The following is a 13,555-nucleotide window of genomic DNA, read 5'->3' on the forward strand; positions in this document are numbered from 1 at the left end:
CATTTTGAAATTCCAAGAAATTCCAAGAAGTTTCATCTCATCTTAAAATATTCCTTTCCCAAATTCATCATGAAATGGGATTTATATTTAGCAAGTCACCTGCATTGAAAAGGAAACAGTGAAATAATTCACCAAAGATGCACAATGTTGCTACATGGGTCAAAGAAAACCCTGTGAGTTGACCCAAAATGAAATGTTCATGGCTAGGTTTTCTTATCTCCTGGCTTTGCATTAAAACAGAACTTCCAGAGATCTTCTTTTTGAACCAAACCTGTCCTGATTTTTGTCTTGGCTCTAGCTGGAACAGAGCCACCTTGTTGGCAAGGTGAAGCTCAAGCCAGCATCTCTTTTTGGCATGAGCAGAGGCCTCCAGGGACTTGCTGGGCCAGGGCTCCTGGGAAAAGCTGCATCTCCCAAGGACAGGGACAGACCAACAAAGAAAATACTTGAGAATTAAAAAGCACCTTATTATGGAGCCAAAATAACACAGGCAATGGACTGGCAGAGCTTCTTGCAGACACTTATATTAAGACAAAAAGCCTTCAGTTCATTGGGACAGAAGTGATGTGCTGGCTTGGCTGTTGGTTTTAATCTGTTTTCTTTTTTTTTCCCAGGGGAAGCAGGGGATGTATGAGCAGCTCCACTCAAAATAGGTAACATATAAGTGGGTAAAATACATGGGCTCTGAAACAACAGGCTTTCTCCTCCCTGCCTCACTGAACCCCAGTGGGATGTGGGGGCCTTCACTGGAGCCAAGGGAACAGGTTTCTAAAGGGCAGTTGATGCTCTGATGCTGAGTGTCCATGAACTGTGGGATGGTTTCATTTTTTTAATTAAAACATATGTGATACTTTAAGTTCTGGCAAACTGAGCATGAAGCATCCCATCAAAAATCAGTGCCATCTCCCTGCCTCTCAAACCAGAGGGAGAAGTGAAGAAATAGAAATTAAAACTCATCTGGAAGATCAGATGAAGGCCAGTCAGAGATGGCAGTGACCAGACATAGGAAAGACAGCCAGCTGCAGATTTAGGGAGGTACTGGAGCTGAACTGGAGCCTCCCTCTCAGCACAGTGGCTGGGCATTACTTGGAGATGCCTGCAGGGATCATGCTGGCCCAGGGTTGAGCTCTCTCCCCTTCCACCCAGGTCTTGGCTTCTCCCACATTCCTCCTCTCCCTTACTGCGACTTCTCCTCCTATCTAGAGAGCACATTTGAAGATTGATTTGACACTAGGGAAAAAGGACTTTTTCCTCAATTTTCAGAAGATTAACCTGTTCTGAAGAGAGGAGAGCTCTGAAGCCTACACAACAGCAGCTGGAAAATGCTGCTAAGGTGAGCAAACCCTGCTGAGCTCACAGCTCTGGCTGCCCGGGCTCCCTACACTGTTTTGCTTTGGCTTGTACTGCAGGGACAAGAATTTCTCTGGCAACCACCAGAGGTTTGGGCACGGGGCAGCAGCAGGTGCTGCATGAACACAGCTGTCAGGGGAACAGCTCAGTTCCATTGCCCAGGTCCCAACACCACACTACCTGGGCTCAGATACTCTTGCTCCACCAGCATCACGAGCTGCCAGTTCTCAGGTCTCCCAGGCAGCTCTGCTGAAACTATGAGCAAGGGTCTCCTTAGCAGTGGGGTCTCTGCAAGATGCCTCGAGTCACTCACTCTGTAGGTGGCTACTAAAAAGCCATCAAGTGACATTCCCATCCTTGTTTTGGATGTGAAACACCAAGCAGAACCTCAATGGCTTCATCTCCTCCTGCCTGTCCTCCCTCCCCCATTCTGTTTTCTTTGTCTTAAGCAAAACATGGAAAATGCACATACAGCCCTGGAAAACCTTAGGGCTCTTTTCCCACCCTGTGTCTCCTCACCTGTCTGTGTGGACCTTGCTCTGGCCCTCCGTTGGGTGACGTGGGCCTGCTCTGATCAGCAGACTTGGCCTGAGAACGGTCCCGGCTGCCGTAGCGGTCGCAGGAGTAGAAGCGCTGCTTTTCGGAGGAGGAGGAGGAGTGTTGCTTCCTCTCCTGGGACCGGCCACGCTCCTGCTTCTTGTCCTTGGAAGAAGACTCACCAGGCTGGGCCACTGAAAGAATAACATTAGTTGGGGGTCACCGACACAGGAGGAACTCTGATGTGGGGCAGTGTGGAGGATTTTATGGTTGAGGCTGGACATCGTCTCGAGTTAGCCTAACTAGGCCTGAGAGTGACTTGGAACAACCTTTGTCCTGGTTCCGTGTAAAAAGGGGTTCAGGGCAGGACCCACACGGAACAGAACTATGTACTCACCTCTTCCCCCCGCCCCTGAGAGAGAGACACTTTGGAAAAAAAAAATGAAGTGTATTGTTTAACAAGGAACAGAAAACGAAAAAAGGGAGGTAAGGAAAATAATATATACAAAGATTAGGGGAAAAATACAAAAAAATAAAATATACAAAACCCTCAGAAATGGCTCCAAGGTCCCACGGAGTGAAAGGACAACTTCCCTCGCGGAGATGCAGGGCAGGATTGAAGTGAGCACCCACTCCCTGCCTCTTATCAGAGTGTGTGTGGGAAGGGGAGGGAATACAATGGTTTCACCCCCACCCGGGGTCCTCCCAGTTGCTGGAAGGTCACGCCCCCATTCCAAGCCTCAAACCACAACCACCTTCAACACTGACAAACAGAGAAACAAGGCAGTGAAGCAAGAGATAGGAAGGAGAAGGAATGCAGAGAGCTGAGATGAGAAGGGAACAAGAGAAAAACAACAAGGCGCATGGTGGCATCTGAAGAACGAATCGCAAGAAAAGCTTAAGGACATGGACAATCGCTTGTAGCCAATTAGCTCGGGGAGCAGGGCATGTGGACAGCTTTGTATACTAAGGCTTGTAGCTAAAATAAAGGTCTTTGTTATAACTCTCATAGAGTCACAAAGTCCGTGCCTGCCCTCCAACAGGGCAGGGAGCTCCTTCCGTGCAGGTGGGACTCCAAACCACCTCAGGTGACTCCTGCGCATCCTGGAAAGAGGAGGACAAGGGCCAAACCCCTTTTATTTTGCACAGCACTTACCAGCTTCTCCATCGGCCAGCTGATGGGAGGCCCTGTCCAAGGACTTCTGCTTCTTCTCTTTCCGCCGGTGGCAGCGGTGGTGGTGGTGGTGGTGCCCGTGCTCCGGCGGCATGCGCTCCAAGGAGTACTCGTAGAGGTGGGTGGCGTGGGGCCGCTGTGGGGCCAGCGTGGAGACAGAGCGTTTCATGGGGCTCGTGTCCGGGATGGGCTGCAAGGCAGAGGGAGGGACACGGAGCAGGGTGAGGGCAGGAGCTGCGCCGTGCTCCGCGGCTCGGTGCCCACCACCGGCAGGGTTGTACGGGAGGAGAAAGGGGCGAGGAGGGGAAGGAGAAAGATGGTTAATTTGATATCACTGGAATGGGCAGAAGGACTTGTGGAATGGGAGATCGAGTGCGAAATTGGAGGAGCAAATGTGATCTCCGTTGGCTGGGATGGGCTTTACTTTTAGCAGAGTGCCAATCCACAGGGAGCACGGGCGCAGAGCGAGGCGCAGCACTTCACACCAAGCACAGCTCACAGGAGCCACGAGTGGGCTAAGCAGGGGCATCGGGCAGCACAACAGCCAAGCATCTCACAAAGAGAATTCTCCAAGACTAGCTTCACCCAAAGCTGCTTCAGGGCACGTGGGCATCTCAAAGCAAATCCAAAGAGGAAAGCATGAAAGCGTTGCTGGGTATCACACGGGGAGGGAGAAAAATCAGGAATATGTGGGCAAGGTACAGGCCAAGCCACCCAGAAAACTCTTCTGTCTCCCTGCTATTGAAGATGACCCCTGACAAACATTTAAACCTCTCTTGCCCCACCATCCTTAAGCCCTTATGGCTGGGACGAGCAGGACGGCATGTATGCCCTGTAGCTCTACCAAGGACACCTCCAAAAATGACTACTTGGTTTTGTTATTGCAGTTTTCAAGTAATTTGTGGCCATACATCTGGACACTGAGTGCATAACACAGCCTCCAATGGGCTTTGCTGGACCCTGTCCCCATCCCAGTGGCAGCTTCAGACTCTCCTCACTTCCCTTTAGGTTCAAAAACTTACAAAGATGTTCTGCAGACACAGAAAAAAGTGGACTGCAGGACAGTTATTCTCACAGCCCTGCCCTTCCCTGCTGCCAGTCACCAGGGATAAAACTCAGAAAACAGGGACAGTTCCCATGTGTCCTTCCCTTTCACTCTGCTGGCCTCCAGCTGGCTCTGTGGTGGGAACAGGGCATCCATCCATCCATCCATCCATCCATCCATCCATCCATCCATCCATCCTCAAGAGGTTTCCCTGGGTCTACCACTGCATCAAAGCTGCGTGGCAGAGGAAAGACCTTGGAGCGTGTCAGTCCAGCCTGATGAGGAAGGAGCTCAGGATGTCCTCAGCTCTTCCACTTGTTTGAATTCACAATCCAATATGTGCCTCCAACGACAGTTCTCACGCAACATTTACTTTGTTCAACTGTAACCTTTCCAAAGAGCCTTGTATTATTTTTACTGTCTATGCTATTTTGTTTGCTTATCCCAAAACTCTGATCTCTGCTGCCCTGTGATATTTGCACAATTCAAAGCCATTTTTTTTCACAGTTCTGCTCATTACTCTGAGTAGAAAGAACTGCTCTCCTTCCCAGCAGGCTGCCACGGGTGGATTACCTTGCAGACGAAGGTACAGTCTGGGTTGAATTTTTGTTTGGGGCTTGCTCTCTTGCTAGGCAGTTACCCAAATTTTTGGTGCTTCCCCCTGGAGTGTCAGAGTTGGAAGGTTTGTTGGAGGCATGAGGAAGACTGCTGGGGTCAGGGAGCAGAGCAGAGCCTGCAGCATCAGTGCATCCCCAGGTCTGCACCAGCTCAGTTAGCAGGACCACGCTGTGCTGTATTGGTCTCCTCCTGTGGCCCTTGCTGTGTGCCCAAGAAATTACACTGAGGAGCTCCATGTGTGTCCTCCTTGCTTACAGGGGAGCCTGAAGTTGGAGGGTGGCAGGGATGTCTGTCCACTGGCTTGGTCTGATGGGCAAACAAGTGAAAATACTTCCCACTAAAAACACTTATCCAGATTTCCAAGAGCTGCTAGGAAGAATACAACAGAAATTTCCCACCAAAAAACCAGCCAAATAGATCAGAAATGAGCATTTCTCTTTGGACTTTGGGCCTGATTCTGTGCTTGTTCCAGGGCCAGAAGTCCCCACTGACACTAATGGGAAGTGGCAAAGCAATGAACACCCTCTCCATAAATCCTGCCAATGCTCTCGCTGCGTTAACGGGACATGCACAGCCTCGGGGGACTTTACCACAGCCCTTCAGAGAGTTACTAATTGCTTCTTCATTACCAAAGCGGTTGCTTTCACTTCCTAAATTCCTGTGCAACAAGGCATAGAGAAAACAAATAAAGCAGCAAATCAAACCAACAACCAACCCCTGCTCCCCCAGCGTGCGGCGTGCAGTTGGGAAGTGGAGGGAGAGCGCGGCTGCGCCGGTGCAACGTTGGGCTCCAGATGGGAAGGGGGGAAGAAAAAGTCAGAGGGTTAAGGAAGGTTAATTATTTCTTAACAGGAATTTAATAGGAGACAACTTAGTGCAGACTACATACTGCTAGGTAACTCCCAGGTGACCGTGCTTTGCTCCTCTGCAAACAATTCGGACAAGATGAGAGACATTATTTGAAGCAGCCCCACAGTACAGCCATTGTCAGACATCACGGCAGATGTGCAGCAGACACCATGAAGACAAGGGAGGGGAGGGGTGGGGAGAGAGGGAGGAGGTGAGATTGAAAGCAGAGGAAGATTGTTTTGGTTTTTTTTTAAAGATGGAACATAAAAAGACAGAGGAATGACAGGCAAACAGAAAGGGAGACAGCCAGAAAATGAAAACATTGCAAATAGGAGTTATAAAAAACTCAGATTTTTTGGAGGGGGAGCAGGAGCACATAGGGGAGAAGGTAGAGGGCATGGAGGGGGGAAGACACACACAGAAAGTACATCAGTTATTCAGCTGAAGCTACAACCACTAAAACATTGCATTTTGAAGTGAGGTTAGATCCACTCGGGTATCACGGGCCTGATTCATGACGAGGTCAGCCAGCCTTCAGGAGGGGCAGCTCTGCCCTGGGAACACATCCCGTGCTTCTGCAGGAGACCCTCGCTTCTGCAGACCTCTGACTGCAGCAGAGAGGAGTCTCCCAAGGCAAGGCTTGTGCTGCTGGCATCACTGCTGCCAACCCCACCACCCCGGGAGGAGAGATGCTACTTGTGGTCTGGAATAAAGGCCAACTTTGTTCTGGGAAGGGGGAAGGGAGGGAGTATGGGTTTGCTTGGGCTCGGATTCTTTTATTAAGCATGTTGAGTAGTGCTGCTGCTAAGGCAGAGAATCCCAGCTCTCATACAGAGACTGTGGTTTCTGAAGTCACCTAAGAAATTTGCTGGCCAAAGAAGTGTAGAGAGTGCCAACCCGAGCACGTTGGCACAAGGATTGTGTCTGTTGGAGCCATTGCTGCCTATGCAATGCACAGGGTTTTAGTTTAGGGTGCAGCACATCCCCTTCATGTTCTGCTTCCCATGGAGAGCAAGGGAAACAGCCCCCAGGAGAACCATGGAATTATTCTGGTTGGAAGAGACCTTAAAGATCATTGGGTCCAACCTTTATCCCAGCACTGCCAGGTCACTACTTAACCATGTCCCTCAGTGCCACATCTCCACAGCTTTTCAATCCCTCCAGATATGGGGACTCCACCAGTGCCCTGGGCAGCCTCTTCCAGACCTTGACAAGCCTTCTAGGGAAGAAATTTTTCCTCATGGCCAACCTAAACCTCCCCTCATGCAACATGAGGCCATTTCCCCTTGTCCTATCAGTGGAGAGCAATGGAAAGACCCACAGCCACAGGCTGCTCACTCCTGACTGTCTGAATCAGACCCTTTGAGTGAGAGAAACACAAGTGGTAAGATGCTCTGACACACAGGAGGCAGGACGGTGGCTGAGGAGCTTCTGGGACAACAAGCTAGCAACAAACACATGGAATGCCCAAAAATGATCTGTGAAAATCACAACGTTCTACACACTAAGTGTTGTCCACAAGGTGCTGTAAAATTCAACCCTAAGTGATGAGATATTTTTACAAGAAGTCAATAAAGGGGAAAAAATCCTCAACAATATTTTCCTGACCAGAATCACAACAAAATATGTGCTAAATACTGTAGAAAAAAAAAAAAATAAAACACAGGGAGAATGTGGGTGGCTCAACACAGCCTCCCAGGGACAGGCTCCCTGGTGTTTCCTGTACCTACCACCTTCATCAAAGAGCCCCACAGCACATCAGCAGCTCTCTCCACAGGTGGGGCACAGGAGTGTGCCTTGACTGTCTGGATACGTGGCACACAACTGTCAATGGGAATCGTGCCTTTCAGGAACACAGGCTGGCAAGCAGGACTGCCCCCAGTTAACCAGAACAGCCACTCTTGGGCAGGTTGCCACTCGTTAGCTAGCCAGACAGAGGGACTTCTCTGGGTTGCTTTTTGCTGCAACCAGGGATGAGTCAAGTGTGGGACAGTGCTATGTCTACACACGAATAACTGCCACCCAAGCACAAAGGCTGGCTACCAGTCTCCAGGTTCATCTTTTCAAACAAATATTCACAAGCAACCTCTAACAACACGGCAAGCAGAGAGGAGATACTGAGTTCCTGGCCCACTCTCAGTCTCCCGCCACCAGGAAAGTCTCCCTTGCTCACCTGAGTTTCAGCAGCCAGGCGTGGCATGGAAGCCGCCCGCCCCTGGCTCTCCAGGCCTGGTTGGTGCTCTCCATTGGCAAGTGTGGGGCTGATTTCCCTCATTTCTACCACCTGATCAAAGCAAGAAAGGGGTTTGGTAGCAAGAACATGAACATCAGCTTTGAAGCCATCATCTGAGCAGGCTTCTACTAAGTTTGATCTGTGAAGAGACGCTGGTATGAGACAGAGAGGAAACTAAGAGCTGTGGAGTGCCCAGGTTATTCTCTCTACAGTGCTGTCTTCAATGAGGACAACGTGGGGCCAACCTCTTCCACCAGCAATAAGCCCCAACTGTGACCTGTGAAACCTCTCATCTGAGTTGGTACACTGATGACCATGGGATTGGGACCATGGGACTACAGGAAGAGAAAACCTTAAGAACATAGTGCAGCAGACACAAAATTCCATGAAAACTGTGCCCACATGTACAGCTATCAGGCTGCAGAAGTTACCAGATTTGGTTTTTTCTCCACAGTGTTCAGGCAAACTTGGATTTGTAGGAGACAGAACAATGCTTGTCTCAAGGGACACATCTACTGTCTACTGCACCTCACCCTGTCTTCACACCTTCACCCCTCTGCTCACCCGTTCGATGGGGATTTCTTCTGAGTGGCCTCGTTCAAAAGCTGGTGTCCTGGTTTCATAAAACACATCCTGGGTGCGTTGGGTCCCCCAGGAACTGGACTCTTTGATCCCCCCCTCTGGGGCTGGTCTGTCAGAAGGAAAAGAGGAAAAAAGCTAAACTCTTCTGCCAAGAGGTTTTGCTGACTTCACGAGATGAAGGTAAAGCACTTGGATACCCTCCAAGGTTTCACTCATAAAACCACTTGCAGGATGGGCACAGCTACTGGTGAAGCTACAAGGTCCCCTGGAATTCATCAGGGCCACTTCTTATACAGCCTGAAGATCCAGGAGCAACAAGGAAATCAAACCAGCCATTACATTTTTTTTTTCAGTAACCAAGGCAAATAACTCGGGCACCTTAAGTTCCAGTGAAGAAGAATGAAGAATTTTGGAGTTCAGGCAAATTATGTGTGCAAGACTAATTAAATATTGGTCAAACATATCTGTGGCCATGCTAAAGTGTGCTGGCTGAACGTGCAGCAGTGCAGGTGACCCTGGGTTTCACTGTTGAGTCTGAATGTTGGTTTCCCCATCGGGGTTATTTGAGACATTTAAACTTTATATGTCTCACTAAAAAAACCATAAGGCTTCTGACCCAGAGGAAAGTCATCTGAAGAAGAGCAGGAAATGGAGAATTGATTAGGGATCACTGTTACTGTAAGTCTGTGGTAAGCTCTCTGTGGAGGTATTATTTTACCCAAGGAGAAAGAGCCAGATTCTTTCCTGGAAAAATCTCAGGAAGTTCTTGCTGTTATGAAGTGTAATGAGCTCAAGGGATGACTTTGTTCCCAAGGATATTTTGACTCCCAAGAACTCAACGCAGTGGTGGTTGGTGGGTCAGGGTTTGTTCAGTGGTCATGCAATGATCCCAAATTCCTGTAAGTAAACTCACACTCAGAAGTAGCCACAATGGCAAGCTCTCCATCTAAGATTTAGAGGAGACTATTAAGAAAATGTGAAGCTCTGGAGAACCCCATGTTACCACTATGTGGATAACTGCACCGGAGGCAGCAGTGGGAAGCAGAGCCACATAAAAGCATTTTGATATTTCCACTGGTGGGAAATTGTCCCAGCTGTAGTATGAAGAGGCTGCTGGTCTTGGTGCCACCAGCTGTGCTGCCCCATCTCTGGAGCACCTGAACCAGCAGTGGTCAGGGTTGGGGCATCATAGAATCACTATGGTTGGAAAGGGCCTCTAGGATCATCCAGTCCAACCTTCACCCCAACATCTCCCTAACCACCAGACCACAGCCTCAAGTGCTGCATCTGCTCATTTCTGAACCCCTCCAGGGATGGTGACTCCACCACCTCCCTGGGCAGCCTGTTCCAGTGCCACACCACTCTCTCGTTCCACCCCCCTCTCTCAGTGAAGAAATTCTTCCTACTATCCAATCCAAACCTCCCCTGGTGCAACTTGAGGCCATTTCTTCTCATCCTCTCCCCCCCTGTGCCCCTGCTCTGGGCAGAGCCTCGATGGGGGGGTCAGGGGTACTCACAGGGCGCCGCCGTTGTTGAGCGATGCCGAGCTCTTCTGGCGGAGGAAGGCCTTGGCGTTGCTGAACGGTGCTGGCTGGGTCTGCTCCAGGGTGGCCTTCAGGGGGTGGAAGAGGGACACTGGCCCAGGCTGCGAAGCACAAGGAGAGGTTGTCAGAGCAGAGCTGTGCGTGGAGAGGGTGAGCTACAGTGCTTCTCCAAGTTAATAAAATGTCCACTTTGCTGCCCTGAGAGATCAGCCCAGCAGGAAGCACATCTCTGCCTTCCCATATCTACCAGGCTCTGAAGGAGACTTTCTACCCTCAGCTTTGCACAAGGCAAAGTTGTGCTGCAATTCCCCTGGTCACCAGAGTGCCGTGGAGTGACCAAAGGGGCTGTGCAGCCCATGGCTCATGGTGACACCGGGTCTGCTGTAGCCTCCCATCTGTGAGACAGACAGACCGACCATGCTGGAGATCTGCTGGATGATCATCCTGAAATCAACAGGTATTCACAGGATGATAGAATAATTTTGTTTGGAAAAGACCTTTAAGATCATCAAGTCCAACCGTAACCCAGCACGTCCAGGTCCCCACTGCCCCGTGTCCCTCAGCACCACATCTCCACGGCTTGGAAACCCCTCCAGGGATGGGGACTCCACCACTGCCCTGGGCAACCTCTTCCAGGCCTTGTCCACCGTTTTGGAGGGAGACATTTTTCCTAATACCCAACCTAAACCTCCCCTGGCACAACTTAAGGTTGTTTCCTCCTGTCCTATTGCTTGTTACCTGGGAGAAGAGCCCAACCCCAGCTATGAGTCTTATCAGAAACCACTGGAGCTTCAGTCCCAAGCCAGTTACATAGAAATACTTTTTTTTTAAAATTGCAAAGATCTTCAAATGTATTAGAGCCAAAATGATTTTGAATAATTCCCATTTTCAAAATGAACTTAAACGCTTTATACCCAAACCATCACCAGCTTTCAATAGTCCTTTAGTGTCCCAAAGAAATCTTCTGGTGTTCCTTCACCGCTAGGCCATTTCTGCAAACAGGACTTAGGCTGCCAAATATCACTAGAAAAGATCTTTCCAGACCTACTGGAAAAGGCAACTACACCAACTTTATGTTTCATTTGCTTTGAAAGAGAGACTTTCAGGAGAGGTTTCTATTTTTGAGACAGCATTTTCAAAGCCTGCCTAGAGAAGCATCCAGAATTTTTGGATGAAATGTGCCAGGGACTCTTGTGGGAGATGCCCAAGGCTGGAGAAGAGGTTCCCCAAGAGGGAGGATGGGGAAGGACCTGTTGGCTGAATACCTGGCACAGGCCCCCGGGTGGCTGGTGGACTTGTTCCCTGCTGTTCTTATTCTGCTTGTAGAAGTCGAATATCATGAGCGCTGCGTAGACCTTCCCCACTGTCATCTCATCAGCTGTCAGGGGAGGGGGAAAAGGCAGCAGGAGCATTTGGGTGAGGAATTGGAAGGGATTAAGGGAAGAGAAGATTAGCTCAAACAGCACAAGAAATAACAACAAATGGATGTGAAAAAATAAGGAGAAAGAAGAGGCGACATCAGAGTAACGAGGCGAAACAGATACAAAAAAGTGAAGAAAAGACACCAAGAAAATGTGATAACAGATCTCTTCAGATCTTTGCCTTTCACATCTGAGGAGGATGGCCTCCAGCTCCAGCTCCCTGTGGCAAACATTTTGACAGGCTATGGAGAAAAAATACAGGCAGGAAAACTCTGTGGCATTACAAGCACTGCCAGCAGAAGAATTGCTAAATTAATACCAGATCCACAGCCAGCTTTTCATCGATAAAAAAGCCTTATTCCTGTTTCTTTGAATTACAGTCAAATGGGTCATAATGGGCTAATATACATTTAAAGAGTATTTCATTTTTCCAGATGTCTTTTTTTCATCCTCACAGCCCTTTCCTGCATGGCAATTGAGCACTGAACATAGAGCAAAGAGGTGAAGCAGCAAATATTTAGGCATCAAAAGAAGAGGGGAGGAAAAGACTTAAGCAGTCACTGATTTACACCTCCTCAGATTAAGTTTTTCTTAATTACCAATGCCTTTATTGCTCTACACTGTTTCTTATTAATTAGGAATCCAGAACTCTTGTCTGGGCCAATCCAGATAACAGCAAACTTCCCATTTTCTCAGCACGTTTGCCCAGGACATCATCAAATAACACAAAGGCCTTTAGCTCCAAAATACCTCACTTCTGATTCTGTAAGGTCTCAGCAAATTTAAATATTCTTCTCCTGTTTTAATAAAGCTCAGATGGAAGAAATTACTCTCCCATCCTGAACAGCCCAGGCAGGAGGCAGATAAAACCGTGAAGAAGCTTGGGAAGAGACAACACAGGGCATTGGTCCCTTCTGGGCACAGGTCATGGTGGTGTTCTAAGTACAGGAAACCTACTGTAACATCATGAAATACATGCCTAGATGTGACCTCAGCTCCCCTGCTCCTTACATGACCATGGCATGAAGGTGCTGGCTGTGAACCCTGCAGAGAGCATACCCAGAACCTGTACTATGCTTAGTTCCTTTGCTGCATCCTCTAGATGACCATGTACCTCGATGGGGCTAAGGACAGATCAGGCAAGGGGGGACAAACCTACTCAGGGCTTCTTAGGTGGCCAGGATGGGTTTGGTACTTGCTGATCCCAGAACCCCAGCGTGGTGGGGTTGGAAGGGACCTCTGGAGATCATCTCGTCCAACCCTCTGCTCCAGCAGCTCACCCACAGCAGGGTGCCCAGGATCACGTCCAGGTGGGTTTCTGGAGAGATTCCCAGGTGGGAATCTCTCCAGAGAAGACTCCACAGCCTCTCTGGGCAGCAGAAAAGAACTTTTTCCTTGTGTTCAGAGGGAGCTTCTGGGGTTCCAGTTTGTGTCCATTGCCCCTTGTCCTGTCACTGGGCACCACTGACAAGAATCTGGCCCCAGTCTCTTGCCCTCTAGATATCTGATCAGCATTGATCAGATCCCCTCTCAGGCTTCTCTTCTCCAGACTAAACAGGCCCAGGCCTCTCAGCCTGTCCTGGTCACAGAGATGCTCCAGTCCCCTCACCATGAACCACTTACGTTTGTGAGGAGGCACCAGCAAATCCAGAGTCTTCTGGGACAGGTTGGGCCAAACCAGCGAGATCTCCTTTCTCAACTCAGCATCACACTGGTGCTGTTTAACACCCCCTGCAGAAAGGGAGGGGAGAGAAAGGGACACATGAAGAATAGCAACAATCCTTCTCCTGTCAGCACATCCCACATAAGGGGGACCAGAGCCTCATTTTAGTAATAATCTCTAGATAAAGACAAGCTTCCCCCACTCCCATTTCTTGAGAGCACCAAGCCAGTGCAGAAGACGTTCTGGGGAAATCAGTGACCTCTTCCATGACAGAAGTGTGTGACCTCAGCAGGATCATCATCACCTCAACCTGCTGACCTTCTGCTCTTGCTGGGACTTAAGCCCAGACTTATTCTACCTCACTGCTCCTTTGGAGTGCTGGGTAGTGCCAATAGAAGACCAGCACCTCCCAGGTGTGAAGCAAAGGACCTGGTCTGAGGTGCTGGACCATGAGCAACGCTGATGGATTCCAATCCCTCTCCAGCCACAAGTCTTCCTGAAGTCTTTGGCAAGGAGATGTAAGGACGCTGTTCTGTATC

At 49.3% G+C, this 13,555-nt stretch overlaps 1 protein-coding gene across 1 annotated transcript in view; it reads right to left on the reverse strand.

Annotated features, from left to right (window-relative positions):
- LOC103773526 (voltage-dependent N-type calcium channel subunit alpha-1B-like) overlaps positions 1-13,555 on the reverse strand; it is a gene marked incomplete at its 3' end in the record, with an annotated part of 41,860 nt that overhangs the window by 1,846 nt on the left and 26,459 nt on the right. Inside the window, 7 exon segments of the mRNA XM_008940896.1 lie at positions 1,870-2,081; positions 3,008-3,251; positions 7,747-7,857; positions 8,353-8,497; positions 9,906-10,033; positions 11,198-11,310; positions 12,977-13,084. Of these exon segments, the coding sequence (XP_008939144.1) occupies positions 1,870-2,081; positions 3,008-3,251; positions 7,747-7,857; positions 8,353-8,497; positions 9,906-10,033; positions 11,198-11,310; positions 12,977-13,084 (1,061 nt within the window).

Source organism: Merops nubicus, unplaced genomic scaffold, assembly GCF_000691845.1.
Source record: "Merops nubicus isolate BGI_N331 unplaced genomic scaffold, ASM69184v1 scaffold12415, whole genome shotgun sequence".
Lineage (NCBI taxonomy): Eukaryota > Metazoa > Chordata > Aves > Coraciiformes > Meropidae > Merops > Merops nubicus.